This window comes from Prionailurus viverrinus, chromosome E1 (assembly GCF_022837055.1).
Source record: "Prionailurus viverrinus isolate Anna chromosome E1, UM_Priviv_1.0, whole genome shotgun sequence".
NCBI classification, from domain to species: domain Eukaryota; kingdom Metazoa; phylum Chordata; class Mammalia; order Carnivora; family Felidae; genus Prionailurus; species Prionailurus viverrinus.
In genome coordinates this window covers 47,630,651-47,652,315 of record NC_062574.1, presented here as the reverse complement: position 1 = coordinate 47,652,315, position 21,665 = coordinate 47,630,651, and the positions used below count along the sequence as shown (strand labels likewise).

The following is a 21,665-nucleotide window of genomic DNA, read 5'->3' as shown; positions in this document are numbered from 1 at the left end:
CTCCTCTGAGAAACTACTAGGGGCCCTGTTGTCTTTTGCAAAACAGTAAGTGAATGGGTCCCAGCTGATGGGGCATAAGCTCTTTCTATAGCCCAGGTGGGGCTGGATCTCCCTCACCCTCATGTAAACAAGCTACCACTGTTAAGTTCATATTTTATTTCCAATAGGTTTGGAGCTTTGTTGATTTTTGCATTTTCGTAAAAAAAAAAAAAAAAGTTTTCACTTAATTCATTGAAAGCCCTTTCGTGCTGAGCCCAAGGAGAGCCTGGTCCAGGCCAGACCCTTCACAGCCCTCTTGCTCCCACCCCAGACCCCCAGCGCTGGGAGCAGGGTGGCTTCCCTCCACCCGCTCTGCCCTCCCGCACCCACTGCATCTTTCTGTACAGAACAATTTTTAAAATGGAAGCTAAGACACAATATACATCGGACAGGCACGCACACACATGTACACAGGCGTCTGCTCCAAATGGGCAGGACGTCAGCTGCACTCAGAGAGCACCAAGGAATGCATACGGAGCCCCTCCCGGTGAGGAGGGCAGGGCCTGAGCCCTACCTTGGTCCTCAGTCCGTAGCTCCTCCCCACCAATTGCCCTGCTAGCTGCCAGTGGGAAGGGAGGAAATGGGGGGGGGGGGGGGGAGGAAGCTGACAGCAGCTGGGGGGTTATGAAGAGGGCAGTGCCAGTCTGGTAGGTGGCCCTGGGGCCAGGGAGGCTGCTTTTGGGAGCCTAGAGGGAGAGGACTGAGGTGGATCCCTGGCCTCAGGAACCTGAGGGGTAGAACTCCTGGGCCTTGCCCCTCAAGGAGCTTCAAGGGCCCAGGGGTGGGAATGGGGCTGGCCCCTGCAGCTTTGGCCTGCCAGCCCCAGACTAAATACACATTTGGTAAACCTAGGAGCTAGGCTGGCTTCGACCCCAGCACATCCCCCTCAAGCCTCACAGCTGGGAACCAGGTATGCCCTGGGGATGTCCACATCCCTGGCTCTCTCCCTGGCCTGGGGAGGTGCAGTGAACAGAGCCTGCCCTGAAGGCTTGGTCCCTCCCCTCAGCCCCTTCCAGCTTCCCGCTCAGGCCCCAGGAAGAAGTTAAAACTAGTTAGTTTCCCTACATTTAAAAAGAGACAGAAACGTATCCCCTGCTGAAGCCCAGTGGGCGAAGAGGGGACTTTGTCTCTGCAGTGGAAAAGGAGGGAGTGGGCAAGGGGAGGGCTGCAAAATAGTTTTTTCTTTTAAAAAGTGCTTGGTAAGTCTGTTTTAAAGTGTGTGTCTATATCTATGTACAGATATACACACAGACACTGTTCACACACTGCCGCCCACGCATACCTACACACATACAGAAATGTATACATATACAGAATCATATACATATACATACATACATACATACATACATATATATATACTTTAAAAAGTCCTAGGTAAGAAGATCTGAGCCAGGCCAGGGCCAGGCTGCGGGGTCACGACTGGAGAGCGTGGGCCCGGCCAGGCTGGCAGACCGGGCACTCGCTGCCCTCGGCACAGAGCTCACACAGCACGGCGTGTTGGCACGGCAGCACCGCTCGGTTCTGTTCCTGACACTTAAGGCATTTCACCGACTGCATGTGGAACACGGCCTGCGGGAGAAAGTGACATCATGGTCACCAGCCTGGCCCGGAGTTGGACAAGGAGCTTTCCTCAACATTCTCTTTGGTTGCCTTGATGAGGAACCAGAGGCACAGAGCTCAGCAGCATGGCTGCCAAGTGAGAGGGCAGAGTCAGAGTCCAGGCTGATGCCCTCAGGGCTCCCAATGTCTGCTTCCAGGGGTGCGGAGGGAGAGGGCAGGGCCAGTGCTGCTCTGCAGCCCCCACCCTGACGGGCTCTTTCTCCCACAAAGCCTCTGCCTCTTGTCTCGCTCTCACAGGGACCCTCAGTCCTCAAACGAGAACAATGGGGCCTGGCTGCAAATGCCTGGTGAAAAAAAGAATGCACTCTCTGCTGTGCCATGCTCCCTGGGGATCAGTGGGGCACCTAGGAATGCAGAGAAAGTAGCCCTGGGGACCTAACTGTTCTGGAATGTCTTCTGGTATGTGCAGAGCTCACAGGAGAAGCGTCTCAATGTAACCGAAGGCCCAGGCCTAGTAATGCAGCTTGGGTCAGCCCCACCCTCAGAACTGTGGGGGCTGGGGCGGTGGGGGCGGGGTGGGGGGGGGGAGTGTGGGTACTGACGCCTCCCTGTCTCCAGCTTTCTCACCTCCTAGCAAGTGACATTTTCTCCTACCTCTCCTCCGAGAGGGCAGCATTTTGTGTCAGCCCAGCAGCTGGGCAGAGGCTCCCAGAAGGGTGGCTGTCCCTGGGGCAGCGTGGACCCATCTGAGTCCAAGCGCTGCTGAGGCTGCTGTACACCCCCACCCAGCGCTCCCCTAACCTCCTGGGCTGACCTTGTCCACTTGTTCCAGGTGGGCCCGCAGCTGCTTCTGGAGGGAGTAGAGGGTGGAGAGTGAGAGGGCCTCCAGGTCGGAGAAGGTGGGCAGGGCCTGTGGGTCGGGGCCTGAGTGCAGCCGCTCCAGCTCTTCCTGTAGCTTCTTAACCTGCTCCTCCAGTGCATCCCGCTGCTCCCGGGCCAGCTCGCACTCAGCACCTGCTGCGCTGGCCCGCTCACCGGCCTCCTCTGCCTCCTTCTTCCAGGCATCACAAGCCTGTGGGCCCAACACACAGCACCTCATCTTGATGGCCCCCTGGCCCTGCAACCCTCCCCCCTGCAAATACATCTCTGGGAGCCTGCAGGGACCACCGTGGCTGCGGGGCCTACTGGAGAGCTGGGTCAACTGTCTGGGGAGGGCACAGGCAGGGGGCTGACACTGCCTGCAGACAAGGGAGGTTTCAAGATCTGCAAGAGACCCTGTGTGTGTCAGGAAGGGGGCTGAAGCCAGCACGGCAGAGGAGCGCTAGGCAGAGCTGGGCATGTTGGCCAGCACCTGCAGGAGCAGCCAGGCTGCACCTGGACAGAGGGACCATCTCAGAGCCTAGAACACCCTGGAAAGTCAGGGTTTCTGGGGAGAGTCAAGCAGTCCTGTGGGATCAAACCAAATAAGCAACTCACGGTGGGAATTCCGGGGGGCCCGGGACACCAGCCAGCCCAGGGTCCTGACTGGCAAGGCAAGTGTTTCCACAGGGAAAGAAAGTGAACAAAACTAAATTTCTGCTCTGTCCTCCAGGACCCTGGGCCTCCCACCCCTGCGCCTCCTCTGTGTAAGATGGGCGAAGGCTGCATGCCATCAGGCCCTGGGAAGGCAAGTGGGTGTGGGGGCCCAGTACCTGCTTAGCCTGCTTCCAGGACTCCTCCCACTGCTTGATGGTGCTGTTGGCTTCTTCGAGCTCTTGCCGCAGCCGGGCCAGCTCAGCAGCCCCTGGCCCTGACAGGAAGGCAGGAGAAGTGCCTGGGGAGAAGCTACCAGAGGCAAAATGCTCCCAGATGCTGCTATTCATCCCGTTCAGACCTGCATCAGGAAATGGAAGAACATCAGGGTTCTGGAAGGCTTCAGACCCAGACCCTGGGCCCCATCCACCCCTGCCTGGAGGCTTCCAGGGGCTAGCTGTGCAAGGCTTCAGCAATATCAGGCCAGGGAATTTTACAGGGATGTGTTGGCCCCGCAGCTGCATCAGACCTACCGTAGCATCACCTGCTACTCAACACTTTGCACTTAACTTCTGAGGCTTAGCAACCTCATCTGTAAAGTGAGGTTCCCATCACTTGCCTCACAGTGATTCAGACTTGGGAAGGACTGGAGGGACAGCAGTCTGTAAAGGTGGCAATTTGTGATTGTGACTTGACTGTTGGGCTAGAGAGGGGAGAACCCCCTTACACCTGCTGTGAGGCTAGGGAGGAAATTCAGGGGCAAAAATGTGGCCCAGAGCCTCAGATGATGGCAGAACTGTAGTAGGAAAAGTTCAGGGAACCCTGGTTCATTCTCCTTGGTTTATGATGAGTAAACAGGAAAAAAAAAAAAAAAAAAAAAGGTGTCACTAAGAATCACACAAACGGTAAGCGGTGGAGACGATATACAGTCAGGGCATCTAACTCCAAAGGCTTACTTTCTCCAGTTAGCTGGGCTGCGCGCTCACCCAGCCATGTATTTGTTTACTCCTTTGACAGATGTTTGCTCACACCGTGTGCCTCGCTCTGTGGCCACCAGGGCAGCCCCTGTCTTCTAGAGGGGGACCCATGCCCACCTCTGGCCTCATTCTGCCCACACTTCTCATTTGAATAACTTCTTTCTCACTCCCTTCCCACTAATCCAGCAAGGATTTTCCAGAAATCAAAGGATTCTTTCTCTCCTCCAAGCAACACATACACCCAAACTATGACAGATGTCATCCTATGTAGAGATCCTGAGATGTGCACTATCGATGAGCCTATCTGCCCTGTCCCCAGAGGTGGGAACTCACGACCAACAAAATGTCATCCTGGCAGTGAGCTCTTCCCATGCACCTCCCTCCGCACTCAGGTGGCACTTTCTCTCTTGACCACGTCCAGGTCAGGTTCCCTCTATTATTCTGAATCACAAAGCCAGGCCTCTAACTCCACACAACAGTGACAGTTTCTGAGTAGGCTCTAGTGCCCATGAAGGTCTGCCTCTCTGACTAGACCACGGCTCTGTGGCAGGAGGGACTGTTGAGCTCACACTCTATAAAACCCTGCTTGATAACTACACGGAGAGGAATGAAAGGAATGAAAGAGTGTGTGGCAAGAAGGGGTACAGTCAAGATGCTTCCAGAATATGAACAAGCCAGAAAAATGTGACACAAAGCATCTGAAGCTAACAGAGCCAACATAAAATGGAACAGCCACCTTCAAAACTGGAAAGATGCTTAGAGATCAACGTGTTGCCCTGATCTCTGGTCAGAATGTCAAAGGTTGGCTCACAGGCTCAGACTCAGTGTGACCAGGAAGCCCAGCACCCTCAGGAGAGGTTATTTCTTGATCTTCTCAAACAGCTGCTGGGGGGGGGGGGGGGGGGGGACTAAGAGCAGCAGCTGCTGTTTGAGAGGCAGCGAGCTGGGCACTGTGCTGTTTTACGCATTACCTCAGTAAACACTCATGCCAGCCTGCCCGCGGTGGAGCCTGCAGCTCGCCAGGCCCTGCTTCTAGCCACTGTCATGTGATGTGCCCTCTAGAACCCCCCCAGTCCATCCCATTCCGGTTCTCATGTTCAGCAGCCTTTGGGGTCACAGCCGGGTCTGCCTGGTGCCTCTTCTTCTAGGAAGGCCACCTTGAGCCTGGGGCAAGCCTGTGCAGACTTCTCCCTTCGTCTCTTTCCCTCACATTATTTCATTTAAGCCTTTCACCTTCCTTATGAGGAGGAGGATGCCATTATTTCTACAAACTTTAAAGCACAGGAAACTAAAAGAGGCTAAGCCACCTTGTCCAGGTGTACCCAGCTAAGGGAAACGTGGGACAGGGACCTGACCCACCTCCAAGCTCTGAGTCCCTGCTCCAACCTCTACTCTGCGCTGCCTCTGGCTATGGACAAAGTGGCCAAAAGCACTTCTGAAAGCCCAGACCCTGCTGCCCCAGGTCTCGGAGAGACACACCCCCTCTTACCCAAAGATCCATGTGATGCTGAGGTCCCCAAAAATGTGTTTTCGGACTGGCTCAGGTGGCCCTGGGGCTGCTGCAGGAAATGCGAGGAGAGGCTGACAGGAGGGGACGGGGATGCTGAGTGGAAGGAAGCAGAACTGCCCAAGGAGCCAGGGATATTCACGGGTGCAGAGCTCTGCAGCAAACTGCCACCTGGAAGAGAGGCCCCAGAGGGCCCAGTGAAGGCGGGGCAAGCTACACAGAGCCACGTAAGCAGGGGAAGGCTCGCCTGCCCAGCCCGGGCCAGGCTGGACCCCTAGGAGCCCTCCCTCATGCGCTGCCCACCCACTACCCAGTACCAATTGTGATGTTGCCTGGGTGGGGCACCGTGCTGTTATCAAAAGTCTTCTCTAGGGCAGCCACCCCAAACTCATTCAGGTCCAGGTCATCCAGGGCAGACTCTGGGGACACAGAGATTGGTGCATAAACCTCCTTGCCTCCCAAGGGGCCACAGAACCCTGAGGTTCCAGGCCTCGTCTCCAGGACCCACCTCTACTGCCTCCTATTCATGCTCGGCCCCACTAGACCCAGGCTCTCAAGCCTCTGCCTGTCGGGCTGCTCCTTTGCCAACATGGACACCCTGTGCTGTGTGCCTTGCCATGTCCGGCTCAGATGGCTCTCTTCCAAAGCCTTCTGATACCTCTCCTGATGTTACAGCTTGTATGTCTCATCCTTGAGCTCTCAAGGGCAGGAAACAGATCTTTGGACCCTCAGTGGCTAATGCACAGTAGGTGCTTGACAAACACCCACTGCCCTCTGCTGAACTAGGCTGGGAGGCTGGGAACAATGTCCCTCCTCGAGGGCAGGAACACCCTATCTGCATCTCTGCCAGCCTGGTGCCTGAAACACGACCTGCCACAAAGTGCCACCCATAAAGGGCTGCTGACAGAGAAGGGCAGTTGTGTAGGTTGTCTGCTACATAAGGGTACCTAGCGAGAGTATGAGGGCCACGGGACCTATATCGTGGAATGAGGCTGCACTGGTCCAAGGGAAGAGGCGGCTCTTCCTAATTTCCACAACAGAGAAATAGCTAATTTGCTATAAGAGCTATAAGGGCCCTACACCCTGGGCTCATTTTCCCTTTAGGTCAAAGGGCTCAGAGTGCCCACCTTCTGACTCTCCCAGGTAAATGTCTACAGTGACAAGCACCCTGGTTTGGATCTCACTCGAGAGCTAGTTTCTCTGACTCCAGACCCAGTCCAGATCTTGGCAATAGAAATGGCCTAATTACCTATGACTGACTCTACCGTGTCGCTGGTGGGATAGAAGGGCAGAGCATTTGCATTCATGCCAGGGACGCTGCTGGTGCCAGCAGGGCTAGGGGGCGTAGCTGCCAGGCTGGAGGTGATACTAGAAGAGATGCTTGAGGTCAGGGGGCTGCCCACGGGAAGGATGCCCAGCATGTCCTGCAACGAGAGAATGAGGAGAGACAATGGGATGCCCGCTCATGGAAGCCATGGCCACGGGCTGGAGGGAAACGGTGCAAACCAGGGCTCATCCAGTTGCCCCCAAGCTCAGATGGGACCCCACCCACTCAACACCTTGCTGCAAGGCTGGAGTTGGGACAGCTGTGGCTTACAGGCTGCAGGCCCACTCACCCTAGAGTCCTGCAGTAGGGGAAGGCAGAAGTGAGTACAGCGCCCGACACAGTACAGACGCTCAAGAAATATTTTTTTGACTAACTCATGAGTGAGTCCAGGAGGTAAGGGATTGCAGGGCCTGACCCCTACCTCTCTGGATTTAGGGCTGGGGCCCCACCTTAGTTCGGCCCTCAGGTTATGGGGAAAGCAGCGGCCCCCTTCTCCAAAGCCTGGGGTTCTGGGCCTATCCTGTCAACAGCAGGGGTTCCAGAAGGGGAGGAAGGGGGCTGAGAGCTGTATACCTGTTTGGGCTGAAGCAGAGGCTGCTCTTGGCTCCTGGGCTCTAGTGAGTGGGGTTTTAACTTGGCCTAAGAAAGAAAAGTCAGGGAGCACGGGATTCATGTGGTGCTAGGAAGGGCCCCTGAGTACAGGAGTCTTCCCAAGCATCCGCCTGCCATGGCCCACTGAGGCTGCAGGCACCTGTCACACAGTCCCCCTCCACACACATACCCTGCTCTCCCTCCCCACCCCTACTCCATTCCCTACTCTAGGAACCAGGGGAGCTGTTTCCCTCCTCCCTGGTGACTCCAAGCCTCAGATAAGTCCAGGGAGGGACACTCTTGCCTGTTCCCCAAGGCCCTGCCACTCTATCAAGGCAGCATAAGGCAGGGAAAAGACCAGATGGTGGGACAGGAGACCGAGGGTGGAGTCCCTGCTCCTCTATTAACTGGGTCTGTGAGAGGGTCAGGTGCCTGGCCACACTAACTTTCCTGTTTCCATCTGTAAAATGGGATGGGCTCCCTCACTCTGCTCAGGGTCAAAGAGGCTGAGGACAGGGGCTTCCCAGCTCCCAGTCATGTTCCCCACAGCCAGGCCAGGACAGCTCTCCAGGGCTTCTCCTGCCCCCTGCAGAAGGCTAACCTCACTGGACTTCCCCTTGCGTCCCTTACCTGGCATTTGAAATTTTTCAGGTACTCGGCTCCCACCTGGTCTTCCCTCTCAAAGCCAGGAGCCTTCTTATAGCTGCCAGGGGCAAGGCCAGACTCCCCAGGGAAGACAATGCCTTCCAGGTTCGGGGGCTTCCTGATGGAGCCCGGGGGGGAGCCACAGAGGTTAGATGGGCTGCCTAGGTTGCTGTTTCTACAGAGGAGCTGCAGAGAAGAAAGGGAGTGGCTTGGTGGGCAAAATGTGGGCTAGGCCATGGCCCATCCTCTGTCCCCTCCACAGAGGGAGATTCTTCAGCAAGGGGCTCAGTTCTATTTTCAACTGCCAGTGGGCAGCAACTACCACGCAGGGTAGTCTCCGTGAGGAAGTTATGGGGGAACTGTGACCGAAGGCTTCTGTCCCTTCTACCAGCTCTACCCAGGCTGACCAACACAGGCTCTGGGGACCCCACCCCACCACTAGATTTTTGATAGAAAAACCCTGGGGCAGAAAGGGCAGAACTCCTTGGCCTGAGGCAAAATACCAGGGCCCCCTCCTCCAAGCACAGGCTGAGAGGGCACTGGGAGCATTAGAGGCAGGTGTTGACTCCTGGCTAGGCATGGTGCCCACCCACTCCCTGGATAGGCACGTACGGCGCTGAGGTCAGGGGCATGCGGGCTGGAGGGGCTCACGGGCACGGAGTCTCCGGCAGCAGATGGCATGTACAAGACAGGACCCGGCTGAGTGGGGCTGGACACAGTTGAGGAAGGTTGCAGGTCGTCACTGAGGGGTGGCTCTGCAAGAGACAGAGTCAGGCTGTCAGCAGGCTCCTTGCCAACTCTGTCCCTCCAAACACACATTGGGATCTTTTTCAAAGGAGACCATGCACCCTCTGTATATAAAGGGAAAGCTCCTCCCTTATTTCTATTAATACTGTGTACTGTGTGCTTACTTTGTGCCAAGCACTTTGTATTCACCGTGAATCTTCACAATGACTAGAAGATACAAATAACATCAGAGTCTCCATTTCACAGATAAGGAAACTGAGGCTCATAGAAGTAATCTCCCTAGGTGACGGAGCTGAGTTGGGATTTGTACCCTGATCTGTACTACTCCAAAGCCTGAGCCATTAATTATTTCCCTGTGTTGCCTCAATAGGTGGTCCCAGTTGCCCATGGCTGGCGACGATCTTTGTGCCAAGAATATTCCCCTTCCTAGGGCCCTCAGCTTATTTTTGACCCTAATCCCAGAGATAAGGCCTGAGCCTAAGAAGACGTTAAGGACAACCAGAGCAGCGGTTTGTGGTTGACAAGGGTTCTGACTTGAGCTCCAGCTCTAAGATGGGTATTGGCGGTCTAGACTGCCGTGCGAGAACTGAGCACCTCGCTATCCAGTAGCTATGAGCCACATGTGGCTAGCAAGCACTCACAACAGGGCTGAACTGAAATGTGCTGCAGTTATTCAATTACACAACAGATTTCAAAGACTTAGTTTGGACCGAAAAAAAAAAAAAAAAGTAAAATATCTTGATTTTTTACAGTAATTATTTTTGAAATGACATTTTACACTGGGTTAAGTAAAGGGATGTTAACATTAATTTAACCTATTTCTTTTGCCTTTTTTTTTTTTTTTTTAACATGGTTACTAGAAGATCTAAAATGACACAAGAAGGGCTGCATTACATTTTGATCAGACAGCCCTGCTCTCAGCAGGACAGAGTGCCATGTTCAATTAGGGATGTCTGCCATGGATGGGGCATGGGGTGGCTGCTGAGATCTGCCTAGTTGGCTCTGGAAGGGTGCTTCATTCTGCCTGTGATTGTGAGTGCCCGACCAGGGACCTGGTCCTGCTCTGTCTCACAACCTTGGAAGCTCCAGGGCTTTAAGGCCAGTTCCGGGGTGTGTGTGCAGGGGGGACTGGAACCTCCAGCAAGGACAGAGCCTGTTGCTGGCTGGCAGATGAGAGGCCACTCCTCTGACTGAGCCTGAGCAGAGCGTGAGGGGAGGAGAGGGTGGAGAGGGGAATGGGAACAGCATACGTTCTACGTGGGCAAAGGCGCAGAAAGGTCCTCGGGGACAGCTGCCCGACTGCTGCATGTCGTTGCACTTGGTGGATTTATAGATCTGGAGGGCAGAGCAGAGGCACATCAGGCTTAGGCAGAGAGGGACAGGCAGGCATGGGTGCCTTCAACATGGGAGGGTTAGCTTAGTAATCTCTTTTCTCCTCCCCATTCCACGCCACTTCCCTAACTCTTTCCCTACTGACTTCTTACTCAAACTCCTGAAGCAGATACAACCACCCTCATGCTAAGGACAGCCCCCCCTTCTGGGGTCACAGGTTCAACCAGCCCTGCTTAGGCCCTCACAAAGGGATCTTCTCTATGCTGCTTCCCCACTCAGGGTCTTGGCCAGGGCTGTGACCTCCGAATGTCTCTTGGGACATTAAGGGAGCCAAGATCAGAGGCAGCATCCCTCTACCTACGTGTACCCTGGGTTGGGATCTACATCTAACTTTCCACCTTGCTGTCTGCAACCCGTACAAGGTGGCCTCTGCCCATATGTCTATGCCTCCATGAACCCATGGGCAGGGACAGCATGTGCCTCTATGTACCCTATTCCAGATCCTGGCACACTGACATGGCTCAAGGCTACACCATGGGGCCAGTGGGCTGGGTTGCCGGTACCAGAGACTCTGATCTGAAACACATCAGCTGGAAGGGGCTTTCTTATTTTTTTAAATCTTGAGGTCATTGGAGTCTAAGCACCATGAGTGGTGCCAAGTCCAGAATGGCCAGGTAACTATGCCCAGTCCATGCCGCTCCCTGACAGGAGGCCCGGGGTGAGGGGAATAAACAAAATTGGGAGCAAGGGGGCTGCTTGGTGACCGTGGGCTCAGAACAAGGCAAGTTACCCAATTAGGATTCAGGGCTCCTCAAGCACTGCCTAGGGAGGCCTGGATGGTGTCAGCGTGATATCTGCCCACATCTGCCCAGACCTTCTTTTCGTTTTTCCTGGCTTCCCAAAGAGGGTATGTTAAGCCACCCACAGCTCTCAAAGGGCCCAGCCCCTGCTCCAAGGCACACCTCCGGGTGGAACTGCTGCTCCGTGCGGGTGTGGCAGTACTGGCAGGCATCTCCATTCTCACACTTGCCGGGGTCTCCCCACTCATCCCCGTGTTTCACGTTCGGACATGGAGACGACCTGGTCCAAGGAGATGGTGGGGTCAGAGTGATGCCAGAGAGGGAGACACTGGGATCTGGGGAATGCCAACTAGATGCCTGTTAAAGGCTCCTCTCTGGTCTCCCTGCTTCACAGGGCCAGGCTCACAAAGACAAAAGAGGAACTCCAGAGTGAGAACCTTACTGGGGCCAGAAGCCAGGCTCTGCTTCTCTGGAGCAGTATGGCCATATCAGCAAGAACACTGTTTGGTCCCCTTCTGCTGGGTCCTCGTGTCAGGTATTCTGCAGCCCCAGGAGAGCCAGGCTATAGCCAGAACCATACTCTCCAGACCATGGCTTATCCCCAGAAATCACCCCTCAGAATCAGAACTGGAGGGGCCTTAGAGATCATCTGACCCAAGTACCTCATTTCGTGGCAAAAGAGGATCCCAGTGGACTCGCCATCATTCAGCTGTCCTCACTATTCCCTCCCTTTGTACCTGGGCCCTGCGATTCTGTAATCCCTAGGGCTGGTCTCCCTGCCTGGCTGTGAACACAGTGGAAGCAGCTCCCGCCATGATCCCTTCCCTACCACCCCTCCCTCCCATGGCTGGCCTGCTTGGGCCAAAGGACCTGTATTTGTGTTTCCGGGGGCTCCGCCGCCGGTCCTTGCTGTTGTGGTAGTAGGGACAGGCATAACCCTGGCGGCACAACCGCGGGGGCTTCTTGCACGGCTCCGTCTTATAGTTCCCCAGCACATAGGCAGTTTCTGCACAGGGAGCCAGAGGCAGGGGTCAGGCAGATGTAGCAGAAGGGGAAGGAGAAGCCACATGGGAAGGGGTCCAGGAGCTCAGGCCACCTCCTCATGTGCCAACACCAAGACTGAGACCCAGGAGAGAGGTAAGAACCATCCCTTACTGGAGATACAGCACACAGGGTAAAAAAGGGCACTCTCAGGAGGGTCAAGAACACGTGTGTATGTATATGTAAATATTCATAAGTACACACATGGGAAAGTCCCCTGAAGAATTTGGGGAGCACTGAAGTGATGAGAGGAAGGCAAGGTATATCTAGGGAAACTCTCCAGAAGTGCCCCCAAGTGACTGGACTGTGGCTGGATATAAGGTGGGATAAAAGGGCGGTAGTGGGCCAAATCCTTAGGGCAACTATGGGCAGGAGAAAAGAGAGGACAGGAGGAGGCATGGCCACTTGTGGGACCACCTTTACCTTGCCACCGAGGCTCCTCACTGAGGATTTTTTCTATCATGGCGTGGCTTGCAGCCCCAGCCGTCTGGCCCTCTATGCTGCCCTCTACTGTGGTCTGGCCGTTCTGCAAGGCCTCCATGGCCTGGAGCTCTCTGGGAGGAAAGGCGAGCAGGGACGAGGCATGAGGGGAAGAGCAGAGTGCCAGCCCTGCCCTCCATCTGTGGGACTCATCGGGTCAGCAGCCAGGCCTCCAGCCAGGCCCCCACCCCAGCCCACAGCTATCAGCCCACCTGATGTCGTAGACAGGGGAGCGGAGGTCATGGGGCCCGTGGGCGAAAGCGCAGTGCAGGCCGTTTTTGGTGCAGTTGCCTTTTGAGTCTGTCTCGTGGATACAGATTCCAGTTTTGTAGTAACGCAAGTGGTACCTGCGCTCAGTGTCCCCTGTGGTCCTGTGCAGGAATGGGCACCTGAAACGTTGGGGGGGAGGGGGCTCACTCACCTTTGCCCCTACAGCCTGGGAGATCAGTCCCCGCCCTTCCCCACCACCCAGGTGGTGCACGGATAGCAGGTTGAGGAGGCCAGCAGCAGTGAGCTCTGCTGACGTAACAGAACCACCGTCCCACCATCTGTTGGATGCTGTAGCCCTCAGGGCCCAGAATTCCCACTTCAGCCTGCTCAGCAAGTCCTCCCAAAGACTGAGTACGGTCAGGGCCCTGGGCTGACTTGAATGAAGTTCCAGAGGGGGACACTCCTGGGACAGCAAGTGCTGGCTGGATCCGCAGAGGTCCACAGAGAAACAGTCTGCTCACAGCATGGGCACACCCTCTCCTGCCCCAGTGCTATATTAGGCCGGGGCCGGAGAAGGGAGAACAAGACCTGGACCTCTGGGAGAAGTGCAGGGGCAGTTCAGTGATTTGTACCCATAGACCCCCGACAGTGCTTCCCGTTACCGCCTCTGCAAGGTTCAAACAAGCAGGGTCAACAAGCGTTCCCTCTGTGAGGTCCTCAGGTTTGCCCTTTCTATACTTCTGCTTAGCAGAAGAGAAGCCTGTGTAGGGTTTCTGAAAAGTGGGTAAAGAAGAGGCCTCCCCCAGGGGATGGCAAGGTCTGAGCCCAGGTCCAGGCCACAGGAAGGTGTGCCACGATGCAGCAGTCTCCCCAGAAGCAGCCTAATGGCTGGCTTCTCAGACTCTGCCTGGCCTATTCTGAGGGCACCTGACCCAGGAGACATGCGGCTCCTCTGAGGGCACGCCGGGGGGGGGGGGGGGGGGGGGGCTGAGGGGGAAAGAGGCGGGGGACACTCACTCGTCGCCCTCCGGGCAGAGGCCCGTAGCCTCGTCGTACTTGGTGCAGTAGACGTCGGGGCTGTAGTTGAAGGTGCCGTCCCGACGGCGGATGGACCGGCGACGTCGCTGGTTCACGAAGTGCCAGTGGAAGCAGGTGTAGGGTCGGTGCTGAGTGCATTTGTGTTGCACAAAGAGTGGGCACTGCTCCGTGCGGAATTCCTTCAGGTACCTGCAGGGAGAGCCCCCACGTAGGGTGGGCCAGGAGCAGAGACTTAAGACCCCTGCTTCCGAGCAACAAGTTAGCCACCAAGTTCTCTGAGGGCCCTACTCTGGGGTGCTAGTTCCATTAGGACACTAAAAAAAGGCCCAGAGCTAAGGGTGGACCTTAGTATCCAGATCCTTCCCAGCACCCAGGTCCCAAGGCAGCCTGAAGAGCAGGAATCATAGGCTACAAGGGCCCTCAGCAGTCAGCTAGCTGTCTGCCGGGTTGCCAGCGGAGGGCTTAATCAGTGGCTTAGTTCTCTGAGGCTTCTAAGACCAAACCACCGATCGCAGACAAAGGGCTGCAAACAAGAACAAGGGGGGCCTCTCCCAAACTTCCTGCAGGGTCCTCTGTGCCCAGGTCTGCCTGCCGATCCCTGGAGGTCTCACCTGTCCCAGGAGCGGGGCTGGGGCTCCAGGTTGAGGGCTGGGGGGGGGGGGGGGGGGGCTGATGCTTTGGAGCTGAAAGCCCAAGTCACGGAGTGTTCCCTCTAAACTACTGAGTCAGAAAATTACTGTCCTGTCTGCCTACCTTCTCTCAGAGACACTTCCTAGCACTACACAGGTGTCTGTGAAAGAGCTCCTTTTTATAGCAGCATCTGAAGAGACTCCCCCTCTCAGCCTTGCCTGCCCCCAGTACTCTCATTCCTGAGCACCTGCAGCAGATGGGGCTGTTTACGTCCTAACCTGGGGATCCGGGGCACTGTCCTTTGGGCCTCCTTCCAACCTTTGTCCCTCTCTTCTGCTTTTCATGTAATGGCCAAGACATCCCAACCCGTCACCCTCCCAGGCACTACCCAGTGGAGGGCCCCAGACCCACTTACCCCCTTACAGAAAGAACATGCCATCCATCTGTGCTTTGCTCACTCTATGTATCCAGGTGAAGGGTTTCTTAGGCTTGGGGGCCTCTATCTGGGGGGGGCACTGGGGGCAGACAGCGCAGTTTTCTTTATTCGTTCCCTCAAGCCCTAACAATGCAGGCAATAAATGACCTGATAAGGGGCACGTGATGCCAGCGAAGAGGATGGTTCCAGAAGGCACAGAAGACTGTGTGCAGAAGAGGGCATGGAGTGAGGAACAACCTGACCTGAAGCAACTGTCCAGGCCTGGAGTAGCGCCTGAAGCTAGCAGGCACCAGATGAAGGCGAGAGGGTCCAGCCCAGGTCTTTGGGTCAGGCCAGGATACCTGGGGCCTTCCTTGTCTGGGCATACGGAAGGTGTAGGGACAGGTAAGTTGAGGGCTGAGATTTTCCAGATAGGTTTTCTTTAATGCTTTAATGAAATGTGCTGAAAAATCCACTCAGCCTTGAAGTGTGGTATGTCCAGGTGTATGTATTGGGCCAGGGGAAGCTGGAACTGGGTACTCCCTGAGGAACACAAACAAGGATTTAAGGGGCAGTAAAAATTCGGAATAGAGTGTGCTGTTCATTTGGCACATATCTAATGAGCATCCAGTTGCTACAGACATGCTGGTAGGCACTGGGGACACCAATGAAGAACCAGGTCCTTGTTAGCCCATACTTTTATGGGAGAGACATACAAGTAACAGGCAGAATCAATCAAGTGTGGAAAAGGTTATGAAGGAGGTTTGCTGAGGGTTCTTTGGGAGCCCAGAGCAGGGGCCCAGGCTGGGACAGAGGAAGGGAAATGGGGAGGTGTTGGTGGATGAAGAATGTGGGCAGGGCGTTTTAGGCAAAGGGCTAAGTGTGAGCTCAGAAAGAGGATGTCTGGGTCCAAGAGCTCCAGGCACATTTGTGGGATGTGAGTAGATGGGACAGGAACTGGAAAAGGGAAAGGAGGATAAGGTGAGGTGTGGGAGGAGCCAAATTGCAGGGACATCATCTCTGGGCCCCAGGGACATTGTGAGACACCAGGCAGAAACCTGGAAGTCTCCCGAGGGCCTGATGTTCTCCTGTCCCTTTTGGCATTGGAACACAAGACCTTTCTTCCTGCCTGGTTGGACAGAAAGCGGCACCTCATGCTGCACACATGTCCCAAAACCTGGCCCTAAGTTGGGACACCCATCCTCCAAATGACTAGGCTGATCCCTCCTGGACAGCACATAGTCTATCTGACTCTGGACTCACTAGGAGACCAACTCAGGAGGTGGAGGTGACAGATGGAAAATGGGAGAGGAGGAAGCAGAGTCTAGGGCCAGGAGCAGAGAAGAGTGAAGGTGGTTAGGAGTGTCAGATTAAACACAGGACACCCATCTAAATCGTATTTCAGATAAACCAAATTATTTCACAGGGCATAGTTATACTAAAAATGTATCCATTATCTGAAATTCCAGTCTAACATCCTGTATTTTTATTTGCTTAATCTGGCAACCCTGAGTGGTGCTTGTCTGCTTGGTATATCAGTGCCTCAGCAAAAAACCAGGGAGGCAGCCAGGGGAAGAACTCTAAGATGTGGTCACCCTGACTTTGGGCATAGTCTGTCCTCTTTGAGAAAAGAGTCCTGGCAAGGCTGCTTGCTTGGGGGAGTCATGTCCACAGTGTCACACACAGAAGCCACGGCTCCACAAGGGCTCTCAGCCTGGCAGGGATGCCACAGAGGACAGATACGGAAGCAACAAATAACCTTTTAAGTCATAGGCCAGGGACTTGGTACCTTTTAATAAACTAGTCTCTTTGCTCCCAGCCTCTCCCCTGTCCGAGTTAAGCTACACAGCACTCATTATATTCTTCAGAGAGCACAAACTTAATTCTCACTTTGTTAAAAGCCTTTAGTTTCCCCCAGTAGCCCTGGATAAACACCAACTATTCAGCCTGGCATTCCAAGCTCTATACATCTGGCCCAATATTTTTTCCCAGCCATAGTTCCCTTGATTACTCTCCATTCCCCTGCTAAAACTGGAGTCCTTGGTGTCTTGCAAATAGATCTTTAATTTCCCTGCCTTTGGTCATGTCCTTCCTTACATGTAGAAATCTTTCAAGGTTGAATTCAATGGTAAGAAACCTGATGTCACCACCTCCATGACACCCTCCTTGACTTCCACCTATCCTCCCCATTCTGCCCATATCCCCAGCTAAGTTATACTCTCTGTTTTGCCAACATTTTCTCTAGATACTTTTGTAGCCTTTATCCTGCATTGCATGTTAACAATGTGTGTATTTTTCTCTACTATTTTTTTCTTTTATTAGATTATAAAATCCTTGACAGCAAGTAAAAGCTAAGTACAGTTTGCTGAATGAATACAAGAAATGAGGTCACAGAAAGAGCAAAGCCCACAAAACAACAGCAACAGCTTTGGGATGCTGCCAGCAGGCAAAGCATTGAGAGCGGAAAGCCTAATCCTATGCCCTCGTGAAAAGTATCACACTGCAGGAAACCCGTAACTCAGCAGATAGGGCAGTTTCCTGCAGAAAAGCCCCTCGTGAGAAGGGGCTGAGTGACAAGATTTAGTGCAGGCAGAGAGCCCACCTTCAACCAACTACAATCAGAGGAGAGAAATTTTTAACCTTTTGCTAAAGTCATTAATGGAACTGTACTACCTGCTACCTAAGAACTAAAACGTTTGGTCAGAACGTCCCACTCTCCCTCTCCCACTCTGACCCTGTGCTAACCGCCAATGCAGTACCCAGAAAGCAAGGAGAAAACCACTTAGGGATCACTTTTCTATTTTCATGGATTAAAATGAAACACATTTTCAGTGGAAATGCATAACTATCGCTGTTAAGTACCAATCCATCTCATCTTAAAGGTTTGAAAGTACAAATCTAAGAAACGAAATATGTTGAAACTTACTCTTTAATACAACCGGTTCTCAGGAAACCCAAGAAGTCCTGGGGTCTAACGGAGGAAGGCAGACACACCAACTACTCACTCCCCCCAGTCCCATCCAAACTCTGAGGAGGGTACAAGGCCCCCAAGACTCTTCACACTCTCACCTCCCAGGAAGACCTCCACTCAAGGGTAAAAGCAGTAACACAGCATAGTTCCTAACTGCAAGGCCTCAACGAGCTCCTACTACGGCCAGAATGAATCCAGAAACCACACAGGCCTCGGGGAAGTAAGAGCTCTGAGACAAAGTCATGCCTTCAACTGGTAGAAAGATCAACAAAGCTTGGAGGGACACACAAATGGTCAGAGCTTCATCTTTCCTAAACAGTGCCTTCCTATGTGCCCAATTGGGAACTAAGCTTAAATAAAAGCTATCTTTCACTTCTCTTCAGGACATCAATTATCCTAGTTATGGTTTATTTATACATGTAAAAAAAAATATGATGAAAGTCACATGCCCACCTACAAAAAAATTTGGAAAGTGGAGAAAAGGCAAAAATTGCCCTTAATCCCATCAATAAAAATGTTAGCCTTTTGGTAATAAGTTTTCTCTCAGTATTTTTACAGATTTAATCATTATGTATCTACCATATTGTTAAACTGCTTTACACAACTATTCTTTTCTCTAAAAGCTTTCATTTAAAAAAAAAACTTTTTTTTTTTTTTTTTGCTTTTGTTATTTTTTAGTGTCTATTCATCTTTGGGAGAGCATGAGTGGGAAAGGGGCAAAGAGAGAAGAGGGCAGAGGATCTGAAGTGGGATCCATGCTGACAGTTGCAAGCCCGATGTGGGACTTGAATTCACAAACCATGAGATCATGACCTGAGACAAAATCAGACGCTCAACTGACTGAGCCACCCAGGCACCCCAATTTTTATTTTTTAAGTAGGCTCCATGCCCAGCATGGAGCCCAATGCAGGGCTTGAACTCACAACCCTGAGATCATGACCTGAGATCAAGAGTTAGATGCTCAACCAACTGAACCATTCAGGTGCCCCTAAAGTCTTTTAAAATCAAATATGTGTATCCACTTAAAAAAAAAAAATTAAATACTGGGGTACCCGAGTGGCTCAGACGGTTAAGCCTCCGACTTTGGCTCAGGTCATGATCTCTTGGTTAGTGAATGTGAGCCTCACACTGGGCTCTGTGCTGACAGCTCAGAGTTTGGAGCCTGCTTCGGATTCTGTGTCTCCCTCTCTGCCCCTTCCCCACTTGTGCATGTGCTCTCTCTCAAATATAAACATTAAAAAATTTTTAAAAATCAAATACTTCCAAGGCTTACTGGATTATTTTCATTTTCCAAAATTCTAAATAACAGAAAAAAGCAGGCTATTGGAAATCTAAATTTAATCACTTGCCCCACTAAGTGATAGCACATGAGGGATTAACAAGACGTTATATCACTCTAAAGGAGGTGATGAATCAAGCGCTAAACTGCTACCAGTTCAATTTCTAACTAAACTTTAAATCCTATTCCAAGTTTTCTCATTTAATAGATTTATCAATTTGGGTGTTTCACTCTCTTCTGGGGAGAAGTGTGAGGAAGAATTAATCTGAATACACCGAAAACTATCAGAGGTGACAGAAAGAATATAAGTTTAGAGGCAATGGGGAGAAACGAGCTGCTGTTCTAATCCAAATCTAGTCCCCCACTGCTTGTAGAACAGTGTGTTTGTGGTCTCACTGACTCTACCTGCCTACTGCCACTGACCTGCTCCCTTCCCCAACAACAAACCAGACTCTAGAGCAGGATCAATGAACTTTTTCTGTAAAGGACTAGATAGCAAGTATTTTAGACTCTGAAGGCCAAGAGGCCAAATCGAGGATATTATGAACTAATGGAACGAGAGAAAAAACAAAACTTCCATTTTTATTGATGAAATTCAAAATATAATAGTTGGCTACAATAAAGGTCTAATGAGACCAGATTTTGGGGGGGTGGGTGGAATAATATTTGTAAAGTTAAGGGTCCCTCGCATCAAATTGGTTATAAATGTTCCTCTGCTAATGCAGATTCTGTAACAAGATTTTATATATTTCACCTTTGAAAACGTCTTTTCACATAGATAGTTATGGCCAAATGCCGTTATCATTCCACAAGCATGATTTTAATTGAGCATATCCTTCTCTTAGAAGACACTTGTAGGATTATATTGGAGTCTTGATATTTGCCTTTTAATCGCTTCCATTTGAAGGTTTGGTGTAAACTCCTTAGTTGCACAGGTAAATGGATTTTGAAATATGAAATTTCTTTTGCATTCACACCGAGCTGCAAAATCAGTTAGAACTGTAGTTTTTCTTTAGAAATCGTATCCACAGGACCTTTGTGTAGGAATGTAGATCTTGCCTTTGTTTCAACTTCTGACAGTACACAGGAAGTATACCAAGTAACTGGACGTGACTCAAACGTTAGTAGTCGAAATGACTGAACTACAATTTAAGGTTTGCAAACAAGCTGTTTGCCCTGTAATTTTAGGTTGAATTCATTAAAAAACCTTATCAAGTCTGCAGCAAAAGCCAATTTCCAAAGCTATTCAGTGTTCAGTAGTAGTTGAGAATGATTCTTCTCATTCAGGAAAGTTTCGATGTCAGCCCTGAACTCAGAAAATTACAAGAAAACTTCACCACTGCTGAGCCATCAAACTATTGTGTGGTAGGGCATCAGAATATTCAGTTTCTTTTTCTGACAGAAATTCATGGAATTGATCATGGTGAAGTCCACAAGAGGGAGTGAAGTTCACTGCTGATTCTAATGGTTCAGTAACACATGATAGATTCAAGTATTTTTCCCCAAAGAACCTGATGAATAATATAATGAATAACCAACCACAGGCTTTAAACACCTTACAATTTCATAAGCTTTGCAAATTCGTCCAGTGAGGTTTTTTTCTGCTCCACAATATTCTTACCACCATCAGTTGTAACAGATATCAGCAGATCATACTTCAGGTTGTCCTCAGTTTTTTGAAAATATTCTCAGCTGTCGTTGTTTTAAATAGACTATTCATTGATGCTAATTCTTCAGTCACTTCAAACGAGACATTGACTCCATGAAGAAACCAAGAGTAACAGTAGGATCTGTTGACTCATCTAGAGCCAAGGAAAACCACGTGAAATCATTTGCCTTTTTTGTTTTTTTGTTTTTTTTTTTTCAACGTTTATTTATTTTTGGGACAGAGAGAGACAGAGCATGAACGGGGGAGGGGCAGAGAGAGAGGGAGACACAGAATCGGAAACAGGCTCCAGGCTCTGAGCCATCAGCCCAGAGCCCCATGCGGGGCTCCAACTCGCGGACCGCAAGATCGTGACCTGGCTGAAGTCGGACGCTTAACCGACTGCGCCACCCAGGCGCCCCGTCATTTGCCTTGTTTTTTGACTACTGATACTGCTCCCAAGGACTTCAACATTTTGAGAAATTGTTCTTGTCGAAAGGCTAACACTTTTAAACAAGTTTGTTTTCTCTAGACATATTTCTTCAGCTGCTGCAATCAAACACAATTTAATTAATTCAATATTGGTAAATGACTTCCCTTGCTTAGCTAATAAATGAGCCACTCGGGAAACTTACTTCAGTTGCAGCCTCATTTTCATTTTTGTGAAGAAATGCTGCTGTGATGAAACAGTCCCTTTAAAATTTCTTTTTTTAATGTTTATTTATTTTTGAGAGACAGAGAGAGAGAGAGACAGAGAGAGAGAGACAGAGTGAGCAGGGGAGGGGCAGGGAGAGATAGAGGAAGACACAGAATCTGAAGCAGGCTCCAGGCTCCAAGCTGTCAGCACAGAGCCTGACGTGGGGCTCAAACTCACAAACTGTGAGATCATGACTTGAGCCGAAGCCAGATGCTTAGC

The 21,665-nt window shown here is 51.8% G+C and overlaps 1 protein-coding gene and 1 long non-coding RNA gene across 5 annotated transcripts in view; one reads left to right on the top strand and one right to left on the bottom strand.

Annotated features, from left to right (window-relative positions):
- Window positions 1–141: 141 nt before the first annotated feature.
- Window positions 142–21,665, bottom strand: part of UNK (unk zinc finger) — a 33,127-nt gene continuing 11,603 nt past the window's right edge. For 3 of the 4 annotated variants that reach the window (XM_047833324.1, XM_047833322.1, XM_047833321.1), the window contains 15 exons: window positions 13,789–13,998; window positions 12,774–12,950; window positions 12,505–12,635; window positions 11,911–12,046; window positions 11,203–11,320; window positions 10,159–10,243; window positions 8,774–8,916; window positions 8,147–8,347; window positions 7,499–7,564; window positions 6,848–7,022; window positions 5,916–6,017; window positions 5,581–5,769; window positions 3,294–3,475; window positions 2,417–2,674; window positions 142–1,611 (listed from right to left, as the gene is read on the bottom strand). In XM_047833324.1, coding sequence (XP_047689280.1) covers window positions 1,456–1,611; window positions 2,417–2,674; window positions 3,294–3,475; window positions 5,581–5,769; window positions 5,916–6,017; window positions 6,848–7,022; window positions 7,499–7,564; window positions 8,147–8,347; window positions 8,774–8,916; window positions 10,159–10,243; window positions 11,203–11,320; window positions 11,911–12,046; window positions 12,505–12,635; window positions 12,774–12,950; window positions 13,789–13,998 — 2,329 coding nt within the window. In that variant the 3' untranslated portion in view covers window positions 142–1,455. The remainder of the gene's footprint in view (window positions 1,612–2,416; window positions 2,675–3,293; window positions 3,476–5,580; window positions 5,770–5,915; window positions 6,018–6,847; window positions 7,023–7,498; window positions 7,565–8,146; window positions 8,348–8,773; window positions 8,917–10,158; window positions 10,244–11,202; window positions 11,321–11,910; window positions 12,047–12,504; window positions 12,636–12,773; window positions 12,951–13,788; window positions 13,999–21,665) is intronic. The other variant, XM_047833323.1, reaches the window with a different exon arrangement.
- LOC125151844 (uncharacterized) lies at window positions 1,746–20,320 on the top strand. Its single transcript, XR_007146965.1, has 3 exons — window positions 1,746–1,757; window positions 19,484–19,490; window positions 19,950–20,320. It is a non-coding gene; the product is annotated as an uncharacterized LOC125151844 (long non-coding RNA).